This window comes from Amblyomma americanum, chromosome 1 (genome assembly GCF_052857255.1).
Source record: "Amblyomma americanum isolate KBUSLIRL-KWMA chromosome 1, ASM5285725v1, whole genome shotgun sequence".
In the NCBI taxonomy this organism is placed as follows: domain Eukaryota; kingdom Metazoa; phylum Arthropoda; class Arachnida; order Ixodida; family Ixodidae; genus Amblyomma; species Amblyomma americanum.
Window position 1 is genome coordinate 280,184,181 of NC_135497.1, and position 26,096 is coordinate 280,210,276.

The 26,096-nt window shown below is 45.6% G+C and overlaps 1 protein-coding gene across 2 annotated transcripts in view; it reads right to left on the reverse strand.

Moving 5' to 3' along the window:
• Positions 1-722: 722 nt before the first annotated feature.
• Positions 723-26,096, reverse strand: part of LOC144115185 (nose resistant to fluoxetine protein 6-like) — a 62,410-nt gene continuing 37,036 nt past the window's right edge. For both annotated transcript variants that reach the window (XM_077649437.1, XM_077649438.1), the window contains 13 exons: positions 25,717-25,831; positions 24,739-24,826; positions 23,441-23,550; positions 21,608-21,787; positions 18,399-18,489; positions 18,206-18,298; positions 17,471-17,636; positions 15,719-15,798; positions 14,303-14,425; positions 13,473-13,593; positions 12,378-12,564; positions 7,373-7,515; positions 723-2,293 (listed from right to left, as the gene is read on the reverse strand). In XM_077649437.1, the coding sequence (XP_077505563.1) occupies positions 2,045-2,293; positions 7,373-7,515; positions 12,378-12,564; positions 13,473-13,593; positions 14,303-14,425; positions 15,719-15,798; positions 17,471-17,636; positions 18,206-18,298; positions 18,399-18,489; positions 21,608-21,787; positions 23,441-23,550; positions 24,739-24,826; positions 25,717-25,831 (1,746 nt within the window). In that variant the 3' untranslated portion in view covers positions 723-2,044. The remainder of the gene's footprint in view (positions 2,294-7,372; positions 7,516-12,377; positions 12,565-13,472; positions 13,594-14,302; positions 14,426-15,718; positions 15,799-17,470; positions 17,637-18,205; positions 18,299-18,398; positions 18,490-21,607; positions 21,788-23,440; positions 23,551-24,738; positions 24,827-25,716; positions 25,832-26,096) is intronic.

Sequence of the window (26,096 nt, forward strand, 5' to 3'; positions counted from 1 at the left end):
CAAAATTAACCTGCGTGGCTCTAACAGTTATAACGTGCAATACAGGCTGAGGAAGAAACAACAGCACGGCTGAACTTGCTGACTGCTTCAAACCACTAAATTAGTCCACGATATATTACAGCAGTATAACCGCCAAGCATTTATTGTTAGTGCTCGCGGCATACCACGCCGTCGTTTTCACGTTATTCACAAGGTTCCTAGCTGCCGCTAGTTAACGCGACAGCGTTAATGAGTAGCTCGCGTCGCAGAAAATGCGGCGACGTCGTCGCGTCGGCGTCCTTGACCGTGAGCGAAAAAATCAACGAAAAATCCCCAGAGAAACAATGTAGGGTGCAGGTAGGCCAACCAAGGTAACATCTGGCGTCACAACCTGCCCACGGATTGTGATCAAACTGCCCACTGTGGCAGGTGACAGTTAAATTAATGATTGGTCGGTCGGGAAGATCAAACTGGGCCGGACAAGGTCCACCGCTGGGAGCACCTGCCATCGCAGGACAGTGGCGCATCGCTTACCCGCTGCACCACTGCGCCAGGAGGGGTATGAGGATTCCCAGGGACCTATGAATGTAAAGTACAGAATGACCTTCCGCATACATGGGAGTTAACCAATTGCGCTATTACGTCACACCCTTCAGGCGGAGCTTAACCGCCCCCTAAGATTAACTTTTGCCAAACTTCGAGCCTTCGGGTGAAAGAACACTTAGATTGCCGTCCATTGTGCCAGAAAGGAATTGTTTATTCTTTGAAAGAAAACAAAAACATGCCGATGAACATAAGCTACGAACAGACATCATTAAAACGCTGAGAAACAATTCTACTTCATTTCAATCTTCATCAAAACGATGCGGAGATGATGTTCACAAAAACACACAGCCATAGCAGTTTTCTGAAGATAACACATGGTGACGATGCTTGCGTGATGATTAAGCCGTCTATTCAGCAATCAAGCAGCGGCCACTCTTTCGTTGCTCACGATTTTTTTTTAATATTGCTTTCTATCCCAACCGCCTTCTCCACTGTGGGAAACGACATAATACTGGAAATTCGTGACCTGCAAGTTAGAACCGTTTGAGAGATCACTGGCATCGCTTTGGTAATCATGAGCGCGTAGAAGTAGCCCAACGCGGGAACGCGACGTATACTGAACAGCCGCTCTCGTGCGCTCCTCTGCAACGCAGAATCCTGCTGTACAACTATCCAAGCAGATAAGCAGCCTTTAAGACGGATGCAGGAGATGTCTGGATAGCTTCGCATTTCTCTCCAAGCGCAGCGATCAATCGTGTAGCTAGCTGCTTTGCGACAGCCAGGTCCAGCGGTAATGCCGCATCGAGATTGTGTGGTTGAAACACACATCATACATTCAAGCCAAGTGATAACTTAGGAGGCAAACTTGATGCGCAATCATGAATCCTTTTGACCTGCGTCAGTTTCAGCTTCCCCTTTGGGCTCACAAGTATCGCTGTTACCACTGGTGCTGACCATGCACCCTTATGCAGAAATAATTTCGTTTGTTTCACAGGCTACAAAACGATGCGCTCGACGGGAATGATCTGGAAACGTTGGAGAAGGAACCGCTAACACTTGTAGTGAGGTTGCACTGATATCACAATAGGGGCTGACAGCGGTCTGCTTCACACACTGAGCAGCGAGCCAGGAGACTTGGCGCGAGATTTCGTCTTCGATTGTGAAGCTGTCGAGGCGTGAAGTCGCATATGTTGAGAAGCAGAAGCATCGAGAAGGCAACCTCTTTGAAAGAATGATAACATTTGCTTTTCCGCCCGCGATCCAGCCTCCTGATGACATATGTCCGATCCACCATTACAGCGCGGCTGTGAGAGGTAACGAAGGAAGGCGGTCTATAGACGACAGCACTGTGTGATGACGCTCACTCCTCTACCATCAAAAGTCTTTGTACGCACTGTGTTTCTGCCTGCACCCGCTCCATCGCGACGTTACTGACGTTCCTCAACGCTTGCTACCTAGACTACGACCATGACGACGGTGTCGTAGCAGAGCTCGCAGGGACGAGTGGCACAGCATGGCGCTACGCGTTGCAGGTCACGTGGCCAAAGCCGGGCTGTGGCGCTGCGGTTGGCCGGTGACCGTTCACTGCAACGGCGCCGCAGACGATGGCTTGGAGCGGCGCCTGGCGTCCTTTGGCGGCCAACGATAGCGAGGCCCGCCGGCGTTGCATCAGCAGCCCCTTGACAGTGGCGAACGGAAGCTCCACCGTCACGTGTGCCACGTACGCCAGCAGCACAGATACCGCCGTGTGTCCCAGGAAGCTGTAGCACTGCACCAGGAAGCGTCGCCAAGGAACCGCGCGTTTTTTTACAAGGAAATAGGAGACAGTAGATGCGCTACAGATATATACATATATTTGCGTGAGAAGGGCACTTCCTTGGAAGCTGATTTTTAGATGATAAGGAAGTCAGAGAAACTTAACACAGTTTATTACGACGCCTCGGCTGCTAGACTAGCCTTCCTTCAGCGTTGCGGACTTGGAGAAAACTGGTCCCCCAACCGAGATGTAATACATTGCGTTCAGTTTTTCTAAGCGACTTTTCCATTACATTTGTGGTGTACCGGTGCCCCTTCTAGAACTGTGCAGTTCGCCTTCGCAGCTCACAGCATATATAAAGGTGATATGCTCGTCAGGTTAACGTCTCCTATTCGCAATCGTGGAGGACTTCTTTGCAGCTCATTTTAAACAACAGTTAAACAGGCGACATGAAAAAAGGAGTACATACTGAGGTCCACAGTTGCCCCTGGCAGCACCGAACCGTTACAACAATGTTACGTCTTTGTTTTGGTCAAACTTTGAAAATTTTTCTTATTTTACATATTTTCTGGCATTTTGAAAACGTTAAAAATAAGCTTTGGAGGAAGCTAACTGTATTTAATCATTGAAGCGACATATGTGCAACCTTTGCCAAAATGGTAGGCCTTTTAAACCAGACCAGGCCCGCCAGCTGTGATCCGCCACAACTTTAATGCACACTTTGCAAGAAGCAAATGGAGACGATGGTGACATCGCCAGAATACACCATATCCGAAACATGTAACTCACACACTCACCTTCTAAAAAATAGCACGGCCCGAAGCTTACATAGCCAGCCTTGAAAGATGCCATAAGTGATAGCACATTTGACACACCCATTTGATAGCACCCTGTGGCTGCGCTGCCACCCTGTGGCTTTGCCGCCACGCTGTCACGTGGTTGGTCACGTGGTGCGGAGCAGCTGCCGTCGACGCGGCGCCGTGGCTGATCACGTGGTTCGTCACGTGGTTGGTCACGTGAACAGCCACGTCGTGCGGAGCAGCTGCTGCTGCTGGCGGCGCGGCGAGCCGGCAAAACCGAGCTGCCACTGCTGTGCGCATGCGCCGTGTCAAGTGGGCCGAAGATGAAGAAGGAACGCCCAGCGAAACGGAGCGGCGAAAGACTGATTTTGCAATTCAACTCAGCAAGTTCCACTCGGCCAGCTGTAGCTATCACGTCACTCCAGATTTAACCAGCGCTAAATCACCACCATTTTTTTTACCAAACGCGACGTAATCTCAATGTCCCAGTATGACTTTCAAAAAATACGTCAGAAGAGCAAGCCCTTCTAGATATCAAAGATCAAACAATCGAGAACATCGCAAAAGAGCAAATACACTTGGCCTTTTTCTAGATTAAAATAAATGCTTTTGGCTCAACTGATCATAAAACGATAACAATTTAGAAAACTACGGGATCCGTGGCTTCGTCAGAGTTATTTAACCAATCAAAGTCAATTTTTGGAGCTAAATCCTGTTTGCTCTTATATTTTACCTATACGGCAAGCTGTACCTCCGTGTTCAAAATTAGGCCTACTGTGGTTCTTAATTTATGCAAACGATAGTAGTCGAATGCCTGACTCACTGGCTTGGCAACGTATGCGAATTATATCAAGAAGTTATTTTACATGTAATGATATTTATGAACTTGCTTCTAGCGTAAATGCGGACTTAAATCACATAGAAACTTGTTGCAGACTGGTTAAGGAAACACAGCTTGGAATTAAACGCTTCAAAAACAACGTACATTATATTTAGGGCCCGTAACAAAAACATAAACATAAGATTAGCCTTTATTTCAACGATACAGCAATTAATCCGTGCTAAGGAACAAAAAATTTTAGACGTATTGTTTGGGGATCATTTCTCTCGAGGGTCACATATAATGCAGTTATGTGTCAATCTTTTTAAACCTGTCGGTGTCGTTCACAAAATAAGCCAGCTGATTGCTATGGCTAAAACAAGAGTTATACAACCCTCCCTTTTATCGAAACATTGCTACAGTGTGTTGGAATGGGAACGAATACTACGGCTAACTACAACAAGCTAACGCTTTTTACAAAAATGAATACACCGTTTGTGTTGCAATTATTGTGGTCGTTATGTAGACCTAGAAAGTGCTGTTGTTTTTTGCGCTACTCTATGCTTCGTGCAGACGAAAGGTATACATAAGAAAATTGTTTATCATATATGAGCAAAAATTATTGACCATTAGAGGCAATGTATCACCGCTATAGGCATTGTATCACCCCCCAGTCTTTCCAGTGGAACAGTCTTTCCGGCCGAACATTAGACACGTACCAAAAGACAAAAGCAACATACGAGAGACAAACATTCTTACATAAGTCGACAGAAATTGTAAAAAAGACCGGAGAACTGTTAGATTTCCGTATATCTAAAAATTTCTTCATAACACAGCTTAATACATTATTGCTAGCTGATGATAATTGCTTCTCCTGATCTGCGATATTTCCTTGTTTTGTACGTGTATGTGTCTGTACCACGTTACAAATGCTCGTATATAGACTGCTTTTCAGAAAACGCGAGTGTGTTTTGTCATGTGGCTTGTTCATCCCAATGCGATTCAAACGTCTTTCTGTGTGTATATCTTTGAGTGAAGTTGAGAGAAAACTGACGCCAACCAGTATTTTTAACTTTACCCAACGTTTCGGGACCAACTCGGTCCCTCCTTCAGGGGTGACTAAAGTGTTCCAGTAGCAGCAGCGGGTTGCTGCCTTCGCTCTCCCCTTGTTAGCACGTGGCGCAGTCCACTAACGTACGCGAGGGGGAGCGTTCCTGGAGTCCTATTCATCGCCTCCTTTGTGAGCCGGATGTGCCATGACTCCACATGTCGCCTCTTAAACAGGTTTGGCTCCACAGCCAAGACGCTCACCTCCTCGAGGGCTATCCGGTGGTCGGCGCGCTCGCAGTGTTTAGCGAGGGGGTTGGATTCTGAATTTATTAGCCGGATGTCATTTTTGTGTTGCCTTATTCTTCTCATCTATCTCTCAACTATCCCAGCTATCTCAACTTTCTATCTCATGAACCCAACCAGACGGACTTCCGTTGAAGATGTTTTCGTTCAAATCTTTGAGTGAAATATCACCATTTTTGTATGGTGCTGGGATGGGACATTTGTCAGGTCTTATGTGCCTTTAGTCCCAGCCTCCCATGACTAAGACGAGAAATAAAGTTCAATCAATCAGTTCAGTCAATAGTGGTGAATCAGTAAGATGCCATGTTTTCTGATTAAATTTTGGTGGTACGCATGCAATTTATGGCAACCATTATCTCAGATATTTTACTGCAAAATTCGACTATTTAGAAACATGATTACTGCATGGTGTGAAAGCTTATGAGATGCAGTGCTTTAAGATCTATTGGCAGTGTTATCTTCATGGTTATTATTTGAACATTATAATGTTGGAATTTGTGATGTGGGTTTATAGCTATGATTCTACGTTAAACTAACATTTCGAACACAGTATTAGAATAAGGTGTAGTTTGAACGTGAAACTAATATTTACCGTACTACATATAACGTTATTTGTTCATTTCTTACATTAATGTAACGTTCAAATGGAACATGTACGGTTACAGCACCACAATTTTAAACGTTACTGAAATTTCCGGTGCTACCTGTGGCGTCTTCTGAATCTCAGCGGAATATTAACTACGACACTAAAAACGCGTGTCACCTGAAGTAAGGAAAAACCACCACCTAAATTATGACGCTATTACGAAGAAATGCTTAATTCTCAGTCTTCAATGCAATGAGCACAGTTCGCTTGGTTCTAGGTGAGCCCTGCACCTTATTCTTGGCTGTCGCAAAAGGTTGCTATGATTTGTTTCGACATTTTTTTAATCTCCTCCTGCAATAGCATTATGCGAGGCTGCAGTACGTGAAACTAAATAATTTTTTTTTTCCAAGCAGCTTTTCCTCCCTAATAGAGCCGATTAGCTCTTCACTTGTCAGGACAGCGGTAACCGAGCAGAGATAATTAATAGACACACCTGTGTGAGACAAGACAACGTTTTTGAATGCGCATGAGAACGACCTTGCGTGGGTAGAATGGAAGGCTAGTAAACACTGACTTATCAATTTATAAGCATCACTAACAGCTGAAACCATCAAACTCTAAGATATTACCCCTCCACTGAGCTTCCCCGTGCTGGGTCATTTATTGACGGCAGTTGCAATCAACACACACATATGTAAGTACGCCCTGTGAAGTATGATACAGGGTTCGAGAAAAAAACATTGATTTGAGCTTTACAGTGGCCCGACAAAGGACGGATATGCTGTTCCCTCGGTCCAGCCAAGTGTAGAAAAAACAGCGACCCCTGCAAAGAAGCATCGGGCGACACCAGAAAGCGCACTGGGGTACCTTCGGGTGGCCGCTTACCGCTCAGTAAACGTGCTGCCAGACCAGTACTTCAGACGCTGCCATATTTGTTTTTTTATCAAAACTATTGCGTGCAAGTGTACTGTTCTCCAATCGAAAGTAAGGCAGCCAGCCGCTCCACAACCAATGACGTCAGGAAGAGTGGAACGATAGCCTTCCTTCCTTCGTGTGATCACAAATCGCATACGATTATTCAAACAAGAAATGTTTGACTTCCACAAAAATCTGCAGACTTGGCTGCTTCGGCAATCGCTATCGTAGCCACGCATACTGTCGACGGCACTTGTTTAATCTCGACGTCCAGAGGCTCCTTAAGTCCAACATGATATTATGCATCTGCTTGCACACTCATGAGAATTACGATCAACCTAATTAAAAACATCGCCCTTCAAATGCAACAGCGCGCAATTAACAATGAGCTGATGCGGTGAAATGCACCGCAAATGTTTACATTTGCGGGTGGAAGGTATCTAATGGATTTGTACTGGTAGTCGTTTTTGACCAGGGGTCCAGAGGTAGTCCTCGTTGGCAACACAGCAACTGAATCTGGCAATCTGTTTTGCTGTGCCTAGCCTCCGTTCAGGGACCATGTTCTATTGAGCGAGGACTCTGCATGCTGTGTGTCGGCTGTCAATCGCATAACGTACCATGCTGAACTGATCAAGGTTGACGATCTCCCTGGCCGTGGCCACGTGCATGTAGATAACTAGGGGGTGGATCAGGTAGATGAGATAGGAGAGGGTACTGAGCGGCACGAGGCCGTTCCACGCCAACGTCGTGTTGATCAGCCCTGCACGGACACGAAAAGAAGACAAAGAAATAAAGCCTAATGTATGACATACAGCAAGCCGCTGTCAAAACATGAGCGCCGTGGCCAATGTTTGGGAATATTTTGAGCTCAAACAAAACACAAAGGCACATTATGTATTAATCATTACTTAACGTCAAATTCGCATGAACCTTGCATAGATAGAAGGTCCAATTAATGTTCCAAAACAGTTAAATAAGTCGAAAACACAAAGGCACATTATGTATCAACCACTACTTAACGCCAAATTCGCATGAACCTTGCACAGATAGAAGGTCCAATTAATGTTTCAAAACAGTTAAATAAGTCCAAAACACAAAGGCATACTATGTATCAATCACTACTTAACGCCAAATTCGCATGAACCTTGCATAGATAGAAGGTCCAATTAATGTTCCAAAACAGTTAAATAAGTCGAAAACACAAAGGCACATTATGTATCAATCACTACTTAACGCCAAATTCGCATGAACCTTGCACAGATAGAAGGTCCAATTAATGTTTCAAAACAGTTAAATAAGTCGAAATTACATCACTCGTTCGTTGCCTTTTAAAATACGCGACGTGGGTCCGATGTCTGCGAACTGCGTTTCTTGAACCACGGAGCACTTTTCAGGACGAATAAATTTTTTCGCGGAAACTTCATGTGGCTTTTTTTGTGAGACATTTCAACGTATCTATGTGCTTTAATTAGCCGGTTAAGTATATAAGATCGCTCATGGACTTAATAGAAATCGAAGTGCAACTTTAATTGATTGTTTTCAAGAATTAAAGGAGACGGCTTCTGAAAGGTCAAACCATCTTGGACGTTTCCCACTAGTTTCAAGTAAAGCATGTTACAGATCAGCGCAAATAAGAATATAAGGACCTGATATGAATTCTTGGAACACGGGTACTGGAGCACTGTAGCTGTTAGGGGGAGATAGGACACATGTGCCTTAGTCTCACATGCACGGTTCAACATATGTGCTTTCAAATGTAAGTTATACTTTGCCCACACTACTGTGATGTAAGGACTGATGCATTCATTCACATTCGTTATTATCGCTGCGTGAGAACGGTAACGATTTCACGATTTTCTGACAGTCGACACTTCCTCGAAAGCAGAAAATTTATGACGGACTTTCTTAGAATTGAGCAGCGGAAGTCAGTTCTCTTCAAATTATAAGCCTTCCTAATTGAACATCTTAACGTTTTTGTTGTGCTGTTCGCCAGGTTAATAAACTGAACTCACTATACTTTAACAGTACAATATTGGTTAATCAAAAGCGCCATTAACAATTTCGAAATGATCAGTATCAGGCAGTTCTCGCTCAAAACCTTCCAATGAAACCGAATAGTTTATTTTGTTGCTACCGTTTCCTATATTTACCTTAACTGATTCACAGCTTATAAGAGTAAAATGTTACTTACTCAAAATTTCTATTGAAAGCTGATATAAACGCTTCATATTAGTGAAACATAACGTTTTATCATTAAAACCTAGTCCAAGTTAACAATGAGGACCACCATATCAAGAAAAGTGGGCTCATTCTTACACGTTACCTCTGCGTAGCCTCAGAGCATTTGAAGAAGCAAAAAGTGAATAAAATGAACGAAATTATAAAACTGCAGCGAAAATCAAACTAGGGCGCGCAGGCACAAAAAGGAAGTGAGAAATATGCCCACCTCATACAAAAAACACTAGGCTGTCCCGACAATGGCTGACCCAAATATGCAAGACATTCTACGGTCTCACGCAGAACAAAGTGAGATGACACGCACAAAACAACAGAGCAGTAAGTTGCGATGGGTGAGCAAACACTCAAATAGGGACAGTGACTTCCGGCTTCCGGAAAGAGTACTTGACTTCCTGCTTCCAGAAGAGTCAACACACAGTAGTTAACCTTAATCTATTCGAGCTGCTTGCTAAAGGCGCCAGGCGGTTTTGGCGTCCAAGAGCAATTCTTTTCAAAGACACACGGAATTTCACCTACGCTTCTCTGTGCTTTCAACAATAATCATACCCAGAAATTCTGGACTAAACCATTTTTCAACGGCAAAGAGTTTATGACTGCAATTTCTTCATATATTGAAAGATTTCACTACAACAATCAATATATCCGAAGGTCTCCCATCAGCAGGTTTGCATTTTTTTTTGCTATTAACGTTCTGGCCATTGCCCAAAACGCTGCCCATTTGTTTTTTTACGGCAGTCTTAACTACTCCATGCGAGTGAGGGAAAGACTTTAAAAGAAATGTTTTGCTACGCATCGGAGGAGTGGATCATTACATTCAATTTTTCCATAACAGTATCTTACAATATTCCAATATTGAGAATGTTTGTTCATGAATGCTGGGCTTGAGCCTTAACATAAAAAAAATAGAGTACGCTTCATCACAGAAAAGATCGCGTGTGTCGTCGTATTAATACACTGCAAAAAATCACAGCACTGCGTTGTCCGGCACTCACCACAGGAACGTTCTTTTCGTTTTTAAAGTTGCCAGTTACAACAACACCCGCAAATGAGCAAAAAAAAAGTTACTTCTTATGTACAGCGTCTGTGCGGAGTAGATGGGAGAGATGTTCGTCCTCTTCTATTGCAGTTTATGCCTCTAGGTATGCTTGAGCGCCCGAACAAGCGCCTTTCTAGTACCTACTTCGTGTATCTCGAAGTCCACAACAAGAAGTAGGTAGAATGACTACTTCAGCCCTCATCTATACATATAAACACAAGCTGTTCATTGATTCTTGGCATCATCCCAAAAACACGCTTCGGTCACCCTGTCCGAATTAAAGGTGCACTAAAGAGGAATCCGAACTCGTCTTTTTACCGCAGGAACTCTGTCTACGCGTTCCGTACATTCTTAGAAACCTCGAATTATTGTCCTGTGCGGCCGATTGCCCTAATTAAATCGAATTAAACGTCCCGGCTCCCGCCTTTTTTTCTTTTTTACTGAACGCGGTAGGTAGGCGGAGTCAACCAACAGGTGAGTGCTTTCAGCCAGTCCAGTCGAGGTTTCGCTTTCGCTTTTATTTTGTTTTTTTAGGTTTCTGTGGACAAAACGTTTCAGTCGCAGACAATATAGCCGCGAATTAGGCGCACGGAAATAAAAATACGCGTGCACTCTATGATTTACGTATCACTCAGCCTATGGCAGAGCGGCAAGCCGCAGCGGGACTGGCTGATGCGTTGGTTGACTCCTCCTACTCACCGCGTTGAGTTTTCAAAAAAAGCCGGGAGCCGGGACGCTTAATCCGCTTTAATTAGGGCAATCGGCCACACAGGACAATAATTCGAAGAATGCCCGGAACGTGTAGTTAGAGTTGTCGCGGTAAAAAGACGAGTTCGGATTCCTCTTTAGTGCACCTTTAAAGGGGCTGTGAAAAGGGCTCTAATAAAGTTGCGGTATGCCTGGGATATTGAAGCACACCGCTTCACGAATAGTGTCCAGCAAGAATTTTTAAATGCGCTTTGTAGAAGCTAAGTTATCTGTAGTTAAAATTTGAACTTCAGCGTCTTCGCGCCTTTCCCTCTCCTCTCGTCACTTTTTGCACGCTGGAAGGTAGGCGCTCCTTCGCCGACCCTCCCTCTGGGAGCGGAGCTTCCCGACCCGCCGGAGCTAAGCGGCTTACTGGCCGTGGCCACGGTAGCTGCCTGACGTCTGCGGCTTTGCACATTGATGAACTTGCTATGTGCCGCGGGGAGCCGCAGCGGAAACGAACTTTAGAATTGGTTGTTAGCTCGCCTAGCTCTGCTCTAAAGGCTGCAGAATGCTCTGGTCGCACTGTTGGTGATGCATGACGCTCTATTACGTGAACATGTGTAGGTGGAGTGAGTTGCAGCGAATATTGTTCTGTCATTTTCATTGTTCTAGCAATGTCTGAATGCTTAACATGAAGAAAGAAACCCAAGCGTCAGCAAACAAACACAAGGATGACAACCAAGAATTACAAGTACACATATGCAACCATACTTTTGCAATGAAGTTAGAATGTGCACAGCAATAGTGAATAATGTTGGCTGGCGACTGCATTTGAATAAAACTCAAGAATGAAGTGGCAAATGCCTTCTCAAAGCAGGCCCTCCATGCACTAGCATCAACATAGTCTCATGACATGGGTGTTACCCCATTTGCACCAGCTAGTGTGACGTCGTAGATGAAAGGGGATCGCCGTACCGATTGTTTTCGTCATGGTAGCCATTGAACTATTTTCTCATGCTTCATCTTCATTTTATCATTGCGTGCCAGATTACACGCACGGCTGATCCATATAAGCTATGCTGTTTTTCAATAAATGTTCAGTTGTCAGTCCCGCCCTGTGTTGTCGCCTGCCAGAATCTAACCAATGGCCACCTCTCACCTTGTCTACGCAGATGCGGGGGACGGAGGAGGGAGCGAGCATGAAAAGTCACCGGAAAGAGCTCGCCAACTTTTACGCGTGATTGCGGGCTGTCTGCTGCGTGTAGAAGAGTATTATTTGGCTCTGGTTTTCATGGCAATGCAGTGCAGTGATTAATTGAGTTAATGTGCTCTCCTCGAAAGGCGTTTCAGAGCCCCTTTAAGTCCGGCACTACCTTCGATGGGCACTACAACGGAAACGAATAACTCGTTCCAGATCGTGCAACGAAGTGCAAACACCTCGTCTCGCCTCATTTCATGCGTGACATATTAAAAGCGTGACAGCGAAGTTCTAATTTTTATCAAAACCATTGAGCACTTTTAAAGAGACCAAAGCGTAGAATGTGTGCTGAGAGTCATACAGAATGCGCGACTGCACTTTTCCGCCGTGCATTCATTATTTTCAGCCCTCGGGGTCTTCCCAGTGTACCGGCAACAGCAAGTGCGCGCAGATGACCTACCTCCGTGGCCCACGTGGCAGGCGACGACGAGCCAGGCGACTGCGGCGCACCAGATGGTGCGGTGCAAGGCCGCGTAGCAGGAGACCAGCGCCGGGTGCACATCGAAGCCGGCGCGGAACGGGTACACGCCCCACAGGGACACCAGGCCGCATAACAGCGCGCACACCCAGCCTAACCACAATGTGGGCTGCACGGAGATGATGAAAGAGTCAGAAAAAAAAGTTTTTTGAGTTGCGTGAGCCGTATAGTGACGAATAACTGACGGCATATATAGAGAGCGACAACAGTAAGGCACAATGCAACAAATGTCCGGCGCTGTTGCGCATAGCAGGCACAAGACACGACGATTAGAGAGCAGGCAGAGGAGAACTGGTTCAGCCAGTGGTGAGTAGCGCTTTTTTTCTTGTCTCTGATTACCAATTGGCCACAGCCAGCTTCATAAGCGAAAATAACTTGCGTCACCACTGTGACAACTCGGAATTAGTATATCGACTGACACATGGATCAGAAACTCTGAGCTCCTTCGCGCAGAAGCAGTCTCATAGCACGCGGTCCATACCCATTCTTCTCTTATACTCGAAATCTTCTGGACTTCAAGCAACGTCCGGGTCGCCCTTCTTTTGCACACTACAGTGGCATCCTAAACAATCCTTCCCACCACCACCACACACACACCTTGGTGCAGTGGTATATAGCGCCTCACTTTGGCACTCTACACTTGCATCTTCATCCGCACACTGCGCTGATATCAAGAATTTCTCTCTTTCCGCATTGGTCATGCGAACACTGGTGAGCCCGGCTACCCAGCCAGGGCCTCACCCGACAACAACCCTTTCCAATAATTCCTTCTCTTCTGCAGCCCGGAACTAGGCGTCTTTGTCAGAGTGCTAAAACGCCCTCACCACCACATGCGGAAGTTAATACCGGTGTCAAAAAATTGCTCTTTGTTACGCTAAGTTCGCAGCTCCGTTCTGACCGCGAACTGTGCACTTTAGGTGAAGCGCGATAACGCCCTACCATCTTTTTACACTGCGGCGGGAACCTGCTTGGAGGGGAAGAGCTTCGTAGCCATCGCGAAAGAGTAAGCAGTCTCACCCTGCTCATCGTGATGGTCTTGTTCTTAACAAGGTAGTATCCGCACAGCAGCCCCACGCAGAACGGGCCGAAGTGTGTGAACGGCTGGAAGTACAACAGGTTCAGCTGCTGCACGGCTTTGCTGCAGGCAGGAAGAACAGAGGCGAGAAAGGTTTCCCGTTATGTTTTCAGCGCTGCCCACATACCGCTGCGACATAGAGAGATCATTTTGTAACATGGCACTTTCTGTGGGTAGGCTCTGTTGCTGCCCGGCCGCACGTGAAACAGAGAGCACGTGTCCCAAAAAGCAAAATATAAACAAAATTTGTGCGCTCACATTGACCGCTGCACGGGCGGTGCTTCCCCGGGAACCAAACACTTTCGCCATTATGTAACATCTCAGGTGCCCCAGCGCATGCGCATGTGCGAGTGACTCTAGCCTCGTCACCGTCGCATGTGAAGGACGGTCGCGTCCCTATAGGCTTCTGAACGCCATCATTGCAATGAGGTCAAACACTGGGTGTCATCTGAGACGAAAGCCACAGTAAGAATAAACAATGCGAGAAGTGAAGTACACTAAGCGCAACACTCACTAAAGCGACGAATCAATCTGTGCTCAATACTGCACTCTCATCGGCCGGCACTTTGTTCACGGAAAAGTTTTTTTTTTAATATAGCTTATCGTCCCCAGCCTATGGTCACTGACTGCGACAACAGGCATGGCACTACGCGGCACTATTATAATTTTCAGAGAACAAAGAAGTAGTCACTGCTATGAACCGCACAGTGGGCTGTAATTTTTTTATTTGTTGAAAACCCTTGAAAACGATAAGCAGGACACACGAGCATACCTCCACTCAGAAGTCATGAGCAGCAAAGCTGGTGGTAAGTCGAAGAAGTAGGTGATGAGGCCCACCGCCAGACAAGAGGCCAAGCACAGCGTCACTACCAGCGCCAGGCCGAGAGCTGCAAACCTGCGCAATTGACCGGCATGAGCAACGGACGGAAAGCAGATTGCCTGGCATGGCTCAGTCTGAGGCGCTGCGACAGCACATCGGGCTCGCACTTGCACACATATGGTTTTATACAATCGGTGCCTTAGCCGTTACAAAAAGTGTGCACGCCAATGCTCTCACTGTGGGGCTGCAGCAAGCATCTCTTGGCTACTTTAATTTGTTCTCACGAGCTCCAGGATAATGGCAAAGTTCTCCTCGACATCTGTTATCTCAAAGCCAGCGAATGACGGCAATCACTCCTGCTCCGTACGGACTCATGCCGGCTCTGGTAGCGGCCCTGGAACATTTTTTTCACCTATGACAGGTAACTGAAGAGCTTCATTTTCTTCGGTGCGCACGGCGTAGTGTTTATTGTGCACAGACGGTACCTCACAAACTATATTTGCACGCTGTCACTACGTGAATTGTTGTGTTCGCAAAGGCACCGACCTTTGTCCTCTCCGGCTGTCACTTTACGAGAAACATTTACGGCATAACTTCGTAGTACCTGCTAACATATCTTTGCTTGACCTAAGCTCTTGAAGCGCACGCTTTTGCGTGTCTGTGTTTCCATATTTCTAAATCAACGTATGCCAAGATGCTAAAAGCCACAGTATTTATTTGTGAGCCCTTTTTGTTAAAAATAACAAAAATGTTGACTTTCGTAATATTAAAATGCAAGGCGTTTTTTTATCATTGCTGCAATTCAAATTAAGCGGAATTTTACGCACATCATGGCAACTCAATTTACACGAGTTTACAGAAGTGGCTTTTTATAGCCTTTAGTTCTACTTTTTTTCAGTATTAGCAAGTGTAGTTGTATTAATTATAAATTAATTAATATCATAGTGATACGTGCCACTGTAAAAGAAGTAGAAGCTCCTGCATTCGTAGAGAAAGAAGATGGTTCTCTCTCGATCGCGCGCTCGGACCACTTAGGGACCGCCGCAGTTCTACGTGTCTTCCCCGGAGGTTCTCCTTCGAATTGTTCGTAATAATATTATTTCAGCGCAGAAAATTGAAACTCCAAATTTTCAAGGAGCGGTGATAAAAAAAAATTCAATAGGAAGGGAATGAGAAAGTAAAACTTACGTCATAGTTTAGTTGGACGCGCATTTTTAGCTCGGTCAACACAACAAAAGGTAAGATATTACTGCATAAAAGATAACTGCGGAAAACGCCGCAACTTCATTATATACCCGCACGAGTTTACAAACAGAGCCAAAGCTGGTGCGGCAAAGCCGCAGCCCCGGTTGTTGTTTCCACACTTACTTGTAGATGAAAAGCATCAGAGGCAGTGCCAAGACGAAGAACTGCATATTCACCGCTTGGAACCAGGTGTGCAGAAGACACTGCGAGAGAAAGTGTGGTCTAAATCCGCTCGTTCTGGGGCATCGAATGTTGTTTTGAGCGTGCATTCGACCGCAAAGACACGTGCTTAAAATGCGACTGAAATCTGTGCTCACACCACCTCGAGTGTAAAGAGTTTAAAAGTATAAACACCACATGTATTCTACGACTCGCGGAGACATGCAATATCGCGTTGAACGCGTGGCTCTTCTTGCAAGGAGGTATACGCAAGGTTACGTTGCGTTTCGTCAACGTTTCTATGTTACGCTAAGTTAACTTTACACGTTAGGTTACGTTAACTTTCGTACTTAGCATTGATAACACTTTAGTACTTTTACTAGCTGCTTTGGTGCAGAAATGGCTAACCGTTGCATTGGCAATGGCTTCACTAATGCCCTTCACGGGAACGTCAAATGAAGCTACCCCACGCACTTGGAAGGACTGCTTACGTTTCAGTTTTGTTCTGTAACCAGGACTGACTGATTACTCCTGTAAACCCCGAAGAGGCGAAAAATGATGGAATGAAGCTTCGGGTATAAATTAAACCCCTAATTGTGTCTGTCACATATGCATGGGCCTCTGGTCGGTTCTTTGTCCCTCTTTGTGTAACACGGAGGCTTGCACGTCAAGTGGCGGGCGCCATGACAGCGCACAGCACGCAGCTTCAAAAATGAAGGCCGGCAAGCCCGCCTGGCGGATTAGACATGCGCGCGGCGTTTCGCCGTGCTCCACGTACACAACATGGCGGCCGCTGTTTCTTGAGTGCAAGCTCCCTATAGTGCCATAGAGTATATAGAGAGAGATAGAAGAGACTTTGCAATAACAGTCGGCAGTGAGCATGATGAAACACACCCAGAATATTGCAAATCCATTTTCTATTTGTTAATAGCTTGGAAAATGTTAAGAATCGGAACCGAGGAATGCGGCCCATCGCAAGATGCGCGATTAGACATTTAGTTTGACATTCGACATCTTACGTATCTCTGGCGACCGAAACGCTTGGCAAATGACGCTAGCTTTGATTTAGTTAAATGTGAAATTTGAAACCGTGTTGTTATGCATACGAGGTACCCTCAGAGACTAATAATGTGAGCTTTACACCCGTAGAACGCGCTAGTACCATACCGCGCTGGTCTCACTTTCGCAGCGCGCCCTTAAAGCTTGCGCGCCTTTATGCGCCAGACCGCGAGAGCAGCGCAAAAATTCAAGCATTTTTTCTATAAAAATGCGCAAAGATATGTGTGCTCCGCCCTACTGGCTGAAGCTTAGAAAGGTCGAAAATAACGAAATGCGTGCTGCGGCAAGAGGGAAGCCATGCACACCTCGCGAGCAAGAGGACTGCTCACAGAGAAGTACTGTATCGTGCGTGTAGTCTTTTAACAGCAGGATTTCAAACAACGAAATGAACTCACAAGCCTTAGAAAACAGAAGGAAGCGGTAAAACAACTACGCAAACTCGCTTTCACGCACTCTTATGCTGTGACCGTCAAATAGAAGTCTGCAGAGACTTTGCGATTCTTTCACTGCCAGAGGTGCCTGGCTTCGACACTTTGATGCCAGTGTACGAACTCGCACGAAATGAGACAGCTAATTACAAGATTAAGTGTCAGATACTGCAAGTGATGCGAGAAAATATCATGTTTGCTCGATTGCTTCACAAAATCGAGAGCTTACCATCTTGTCGTAGGGAAGATAGTTGCTGACGTAGAGCAGATTGCTCCACCAGGAGTTCGCGCAGTTGTTCATGAGCGGAGTCATGACCTCGTGCCATAGTGGTCCCGATCCCAGCAGAGGCAAGATTGAGAAGGACCCCAGCACCAGCAGGTACGAGGGTGTCATTCTGAAGTAACGCAAAAGCACAGCTCTGTGGTCTCAGCGTTCACGACTTCCGCAAGACGCCACTAGAGCGAAAGAGCGAAAACGTTGCGACAATGGCGGATTGTATGACGGTTCAGAGTCGTGCTTGGTTGAAGAAGCCCTCCTTTTACCTGCCGCGCTTACGTTTCGGCGCATTAAGCTGCAGATTTCTGCTCTGTACGTTCCATCTTGTATTAAAGCGAAAACGACGCTTACAAATACAGTGTGAAGCGGGATTTCTGGGCACAGAGAAAGAGCTCGGTGTAACTTGCTCCAGCTGCACTGTCTTACTGTGTGCGTAGTGGAAAGCGCAGTTTCATTACCCAAAATTAGCTGTCGTGATAAGCACTCTTTTCTCCATCAGTTAAGCAAACTGGCCCTTAAATCTGCTGCGTCAGATCCATTAAAAGGTCTCCTTTGCGCACGAGGGAATATTCAATCAAATTGACAATAACCGCTTGTGAAGGAACAGCAAGGGATACACTAATTTGTGGAGCGAATCTTTTATCTCTTAGCGAAATAAATATCTAATGATTCCGCATAAGGCCTTACCTCCAGAACCGCTGAAACAGCGATGACAGAACGTTAAGCTTTCCTTTCTTTTTCTCTATTCTCGGCCAGTTGGAGTAGACGATGAGCAGGCCACTGCAGGTGCAAGAATAGCATTGTTACTGAGTACACAAAACTGTTGTGTTTGTGTGAGTCGCATCGTAGCTAGATGCTTTAGAGTAAACTGTTAACATACCTGATGAAGAAGAACGTGTCGACAGGAAGAAAATTTTCAATGGCCGTGAAAGGAACGTCAGTGTTTAGTTCCTCCAGTGTTTTCAACCTCTCTGAAAAAGAATGAAGAAATAAAAGAAGACCACTCCTATCGTACCTCACTGGGCTCAGTTCTAATTTTTTTTACATCGCAAAGACAGTAGAAAGCTGATTGCTCAAACAAGAAACCATATCAGCAAAAAGCGTGGGACTGAGGGCTGCTGCATCGAGGGGCGTTTCTCGGTAAAGAGACGCATGTTGCACTTGGTTTTTCTCGAGTGTCTAGCGTACGTTAAAGACCGACAGGTGGTGGAAATAAATTTAGAGCCCTCCACTACGGCGTCACTCAAAGTCCAGGTGCAGTTTCTTCACACTAAACTCCACACACCCTCTTCGACTTGTTGCGACGTGTCGTGCCTGTTGTTACAGCGTTCTTCATGCCATAGGGTAGTGATTGCAAAGAGGCAAGCCTCTTGCTGGAGCATTGTAGCGACTACAGTAAGATGTCCTTATGCTTGTCACAGAAGCATGTGGACAGAAAGGGCCCAGCGTGGCGCGTGTGCAAGGTTTAGCTTTCTCTATAGATATAAGTAGCATACAAGACACCGAGTGAACCGATTTGGGTTGGGTTGGGTTTATGGTGGTTTAACGTCCCAAAGCGATTGAGGCTATGAGAGACGCCGTAGTGAAGGCCTCCGGAACTTTCGACCACCAGGGGTTCTTTAATGTGCACTGACATCACACAGTGCACGGGCCTCGAAAATTTCACCTACATCGAAATTCGGCCGCCGCGACCGGGATCGAACTCGCGACTTTCGCCATAACCACTCAGCCACCGCGGCGGCTAAGAGTGAACCGATTTAACCGCTCCATTGCTGTCATTGAAGATGCCGGTAACTGCATTTTTAGCGGACGTTTAATGGTCATTACGGCTGGAAATTTCAGTGGCATAGTTTCGCTGAATATAACTGCCGACGTCTGTTAGTTGGTAATTACAAATTCATTATTAACGCAATCCCTACTTTCTAAATATACGAATTATGTGCAAGAAATTTCACCCTTCACTTCATTATACAACTTCGCGAGGCACGCCGAATAGGAACATGAAAATGGGCAACGAAGCGTGCGCTAGGGCGCGCACAAACTGGCTAAACTCATCGGTGTAAATTACAATTTTGGCAGGCTTACCCAAAGAATAGCGGTCCCAATCACTGTTAAGTAGTGTTATCGACAAATTCTGCGAAAGAAAGTTCAGCGCTTCCAAAACCAACGCAGGCGACAAACAGCGTGGAACGCCGCCCGGCGCCAAGTCTTTTTTGTCGACGAAGGGCCTAGTATTTAACGTCATTTTAGCTGCAAAAGCCTTTGTGGCGGCTGTCATCGACGCCATGCGGATGTTGTTGGCCTCAGTCAGAGGAACATGCTGCCGTGACATCACGACTATACCCTTAGATCAACGTTTTCCAGTAGGGAGTCGTCTCATCTCTTCTTGTGTTGTCAGCACAACGTAGTTTCGTATATTCGTGTGATGTGGTCTCTTTAAGGTCAACCAAAGTACTCCGCGAGTGTTTATTCCATCGCTCAAAAGTGATCTCCCTTTTTTTCCCCAGTCCTCCCGTCCTGTCATCCACAACACACGGTACACCAAAAAACGAACACTAAGTTTTATAACCCCAACCTCTCGTCAGCTGCCACAGTGCAGGCAGTGCGTCACGGGCTCTCGAATCATACTTGAGTACCGCGGCGTGCGTCACCTGCGTTGATCACCTTTCTACTCCATGTTTTGTACGAGGCGACTATCTACTGTAGGCTTTGTCGTAATAATGACCATGGTGCCAGCGCTGACCGCCCAGTCAACCACTGTTTGCAATGGTAGAAATGGCGTCGCTCCCATGCAAATAAAGCTAGAGAAACTACTCCCTAACTACATTCATTTTTTCGAATACCCAGTGACCTGTGACTAGTCCGTCGTTGTAAGAAAGCTAGCCAGCGTAATAAAGGTTGTCAATGAGTCTTACGGGGAATTCTCAACGATCGGACACGTCAAGAACACCTGCAGTGCAGGGTGGAGTACTTCTCTTTGAACGCCACACGGGCTGCGGGAAGCTTCAAAAACTGTCGCAAATCATTTCCGCACCTAAGAAGCAGCAGGGGCATGACGTCGATTCAAGCAGCTTAAGTGGTCCACAAGATTCAAAACAGACAAGGAATGTCTGACTGTAACGACTGGCAATCAAGGAGAGAATTTAATGATAATGATCAAGATTTTCTTTTAATGGGGCAAGGGCAACTTGTATAAAGAGCGAAATGGCAAGCATGCTTTTGTGGAGTCGAAGACCCATTATTTTTTTCCATAATTTCACCCCAGCACCAGGCCCAGAGAAGCTTGCACCCATTGGAAAACTGGTGGGTACGCAGACACTGGGTATCGAACCCACGAGTGGGATGCTTAAATCTGTTAGTCCACCGCTACGGTGACGAAGCAATTCGAAGACATAATAACGAAGTCATGAACACAGTGATATTTTATAGCGTACCGTACCGTAACCTGTCGTGTACAGTATGAGTCACTCTTGTGCACATCACTCGACCACTGCGTACCAGACAGTAAAAAACTCAAATCGTGCAGCAGCTCATCATTTTCAGGACTGTGGAGTTTTAATGTTCCGAAGCGACTCAAGTGATTAGGGACGCCGCAGTGGATGGCTTCGGAATAATTTTTAGAGGTTCTTTAACGCGCGCTGACATCGCACAGCACACGGGCGTCTTTTGTATTTCGGCTCCACCTAAAGGCGGCCGCCGTGACAGGGATCTAACCCGCGACCTCGAGATCAGCAGCCAAAGCCCCTACTGAGCCACCACGGCGGCTCTCATGACTTTCCGGTGAAGTGCTTGTGCGCAACCATTTTGTAATTCTTGTCGGCTCTACTTCCACACAAACGTTTTCTCTGGCAGTACAAATTGCGGTGAGGTGTCACTTCGGGCCAATGAGCCGCTTGAGCGTTCCACGCAAACGTGACGCAGACTATATTTTGCGCTGGTGTCCTAAAGGCTATCTAGTGCCACAAACGTATAAACACAGCCACGAGATTGTGAAGACAAAGCATTATGGCCGCCGCAGAAACTGCGCGCATTTACAGTGAACAACGTGGTGAGTACAGACATGCCGGCTGCGATCAAGCTTCTACTCACTGAAGCGCACGAAGGTGGTGATGTCGCCCAGGAAGTACGTGTGCCCGAGGATGATCCAGAGGCAAGACACCACGCGGATACCATGCAGAACGCCCAGGCTGGAGTTGCGGCGCGCCGGCTGGAGCAGCCTCCGAGTGTTTGCCAGGAAGGAGAACGACAGAGCCAGCTCCCGTGCAAACTCTGCAAGGTCATCGAGGTGCGTCAGTATCGCGTCTCTCAGTCGGTCGGCCACGACGCTTCCTTGTACAGCATAGCATCACTTGACAGTAAAAATGACGCTTTTAAAAAATTATTTGCCACACGTAATTTTGGATTGTTACGTGGGCTTCATTCGCAGTTCGCGGGAACGCGTGTAAAACCTCTTTGCGTTCGTTTCACGCAGCAGAAGAGAGTGACCGTGATGAAGATGAAGAGATCGATTGATGAATTGCCGGGTCCGATTTACAACAAAGCTGCAACAAAAAGCAAGCAGCGCGAAAACGCCACGGTTAACTGTTGGAATGATCGTTCTGGAAGTCCACTGACTGCTCAGGAAACCGGAAAAGAGTTTAGCTATATCTAATACAGTCCTAACTCACGCTTCCCAGACTCTATGCTAGATGCAACGACTAAGCTCAAATAATGTTACTCTCCAGCTGAAGACGGTGATTTATTGGCTTATTGATACTGCAATCCCAGAGCATAATTTTCACAGCGTAGGAAATAGGGACATTGAATTTTCAGTAAAATGAAAGGCCAGAACAGAAAATAATGAAGTGGCAGGTAAGCAATAAGAAAAGGTACAAAGAAAAGGAGAACGAAGTCAGAATGGAATACAAAGAAAACGGCGAATTAATGATCACTGAGGTTTCTGGTAAATGATGCGGAAGGGTTCTGTGAAACCAAACCGTTAGTAAGCCGCTTCCACCTTGTTATGATCGTCGGAAAAGATGGTATGACACGACAGAAAAGGTGCCACTATAATCTTGTCTATATTTCTAGTAGTACAGCACGGTGAGGAAGGTATTAGTCCATCTAAGGAGAGTTTTTGTCAATTTTAATTATTGTACTGTTTAGCTCTCAGGTAATACAAAATAACGAGTGATTAGTGAGTAATTTCCTGAGGAACTATTTTACTCTTTCCAAATTTGTGTGGTCATCAACAGCCCGGTTTCCACAAAATCCTTGTCAGTGTTTTTCAGACAATGCTTTGATATCGCTGTATTTCGTAATAAAAAATGGTCTTCCCCATTGCTTAGTAAGACCAACTCCTAAATTATTCTCCAACAATGAAGGCGAGCACCCATGCAGCTATAGCCAGCCGTGAGAGAGAGAGAGAGAGAGTGCCTAGAAAACAGCTAGCTGACTTTACCACAAAAGTACTGAATTTCTGTTATAACTTCACCCCCCCCCCCCCCCCCCCCCCAACAAATACAAAATTTCTTCTGGTTTCACCCTGTGGTGCGGAATTATGCCTCGTTCTGTTCACAAGAAACCCCCATCTTCCTTCCATTAAAGGTTTCGCTCTTTTCGCGAATAAGTTGTTACGCTGTTAAATTAACCACCGCAGCACTTATTGTAACAAAAATACGGAATCTATAGACTGCGCACATTATTTTTAAACATGACAACGCAACATAAGCGTGAAATGCTTGAGCACAGCTTAAGAAATACATTTTCGCGTGACGCGTTGGATGTATTTAAGGGCCCCTAAAATGCATGCGCGGGTATACATATACTCAAAGAGACCCTTTTCTCATATCTACACGACTCTGCGCAGTTCAGGTGAGCAACATGAACCGCAGTGAGAGTGTGCAATGTGAAGGTGCACCTGTTGCAATGCTGCACACTCACCCAGAGGCGTTTCGTCACCGCGCAGCTTCTTGGACTCGTCACGGGGACCGGTGAAGCGATCCACCAGAGTGCCCAACCCCACGCACACGGCCAGAATTCCCAGGATGCTCCTGCAGCGGGCACGCCGAGAGACGCGTGAGAAGGGCGCTGCGCAGCTCGCAAGGATTCGGGGAGTACAAGCATGGAAAGAACGGTGAATGGTGCTTTTGATACGCGGCGAACATCTTTGAAATGCCTTTCACGGCTTTCATCTTAAACGGTAAATGACATCTCCCCCGTAACCGAGCTGTTCGCAAGGTGAAAGCAATACACTCCACACTAACCTGATGCCACTTGCAGTTGTTTATAGATTCGCGCTCGCTACGTAGCCTGCTAGCCATCACGGCTTACTGCTGTTCAGTCGGGTTCGATTGAATCAATCAATCAGTCGTTTGTTTCAGTTTGTACACACAAACTGGGGATGGAGATAAAAATACATTTAATTATACACCGCTTGACAGGTCTCACCTCCTTTGTGACTATGATAAATTTTATCAACTTTGGAAGACTTGTGCAAGTTGAATAGTTTTTTTAATTATTATCTCTAGCCGTACAGTGCGCTCAAGTGCACGTGCTAAATGTAATTATATGTTGTTGTTTTTTAATCTATTCCGCCAAGTGATGTTCTCCACCACGTTGAATAACACCATGGAAAAATCCTATAGTACAGATAATTAACGTACTTTGCGCGAAACACACCGCCTTCTGAAAATTTTCCCTTCTGAAAATCGCCAAGGTTTACATTATCCTCTAGTCTCAAAAAACACTGAAAGAGTTTGCAGTCATTTTATTAACTCTCACAGGAAATTACATTCACAGCACGAAGCACGCCATGTTTTTATCTTTAGTCATCCAGCTGAACCCACTATTTTTCTTGCCCCAAATTTTGAAAAAGTCTTTACTCCATGCCCGATAGCAAGTATATTTTCACTGACAATTCGGTTTGTCAGTACGCGAAGTATTTGTAAATGTATAGACAAACTGACATTTGCTCCAGGAAAACATTTTTATGCATCTACGGGCGAAAAACTGTGCTTAAGACTCGCGCGAAAAAATACAGCTGCCGGCGCGGGCACAACGTTTTAAGATGTTTTACTATAGTAATAAAAGCTATATACAGCCCCGCCAGAAGATTCAACTATTTCAAAAAGCAAGGCATTAAAGTCGCAGGTAAACATAAATTTGTTCTTTTCGCTGTAAACTACGACTCGGGCGCACTTCAGGCACAGCGAAGCTCTGCATGTGAACAGTATACTCACATCACGACGAGCTGTATGGTGTTGACCTTCCTGGGGCCGTCCACTTCGCACGTTCCAACCCAAGACTTCATCTTGGCCCGCCTCACAACTGCACGAGCAATGAATGAAAGGCGCACACGGAATGTGCAGGCATTCTTCTTCCTCACTGGTCACTTTTTTTAATTTGTTTACTTGCTAGCTTGTTTTTTTCGCGTGAGATAAAGAGAGGACATTCACCCAATAGCTGCCTAAAAGGTAAAATTTCTAGATACTCCCTCCTTCCCAAAATTAGACGCGATGAGAAAGAAGGGTGGGGGGGGGGGGGGTGAATTGTCGCAGAAGAAGCAAGTAATAAAAAATAAGCAGAAAATAAGTCATTACGCTATGGAATGCAATAATAGTACCCCTGTTATCGACAGTCGAAACTTGCGTAAAGGGACAATGAGAACCACTCCATCAATTTTTTTTCATAAACAGCGATTTCTTGGCCCCTTGCAGCTACGTTGATGCTCGGTAGCAAAACACGTGTTTAATGCTTGGACAGAAAATTCAATTTTTAATAGTTAAGCTTTTTCCCGCCCCTCGATTCAAGCTCGCGACGTCAATACCAAAAACGACTCCGCGATAACTGTTTGGAAGTGGATGGCGGTGCAGCCTAGCCTCAGAGATCCGCGTCTGAAAAAATTTTTGATCGCAGTTTTCTTGTTAAAAACGGTGGCAGCAGCGGTACCTTACTTTCATTCTTTTTTTCACTTTTTATGTATCGTAAATCCTAGATGTCTGCGAATATATATATATATATATATATATATATATATATATATATATATATATATATATATATATATATATATATATATATATATATATATATATATATATATATATATATATATACGCATATGTATTCAACAACACCGTCAGAATCCGAGTGCCGATCGCTGAATCAAGCATTTACTTAGCTCAAAATTAATGCACACGTCACATTGTGCACTGTACCATGCCTGCCGAGCTTTTCCAAGTCCTCCTTTTCGCAGTGCGAGGGCAGGCAGACGCCGATGCGGATCGGGAAGTACTTGATCCATTTGCCATAGTTGTAGACCCAGTGCATGAACTGTGGAAGCCGAGAAGAAAGCGGGAAAGAAAACGCAAATTAGCGAGCGATTCGATCATCCCCGGTGGTAAAATGATCTGCATCAGTAAATGATGTGTAACAATGACAAGGTCCTACACGATTCTGGTTACATAATCGAAACGGTGTTCGCGCATGTCTTAGTGTACGGTCAGTTGGTGACTGGTCGATATTTTATAGCCAGTGTATGAATGTCACCGTGATTAGTCAATGATCGGGCCAGTCACTGGACACGCCTTAGCTGTCA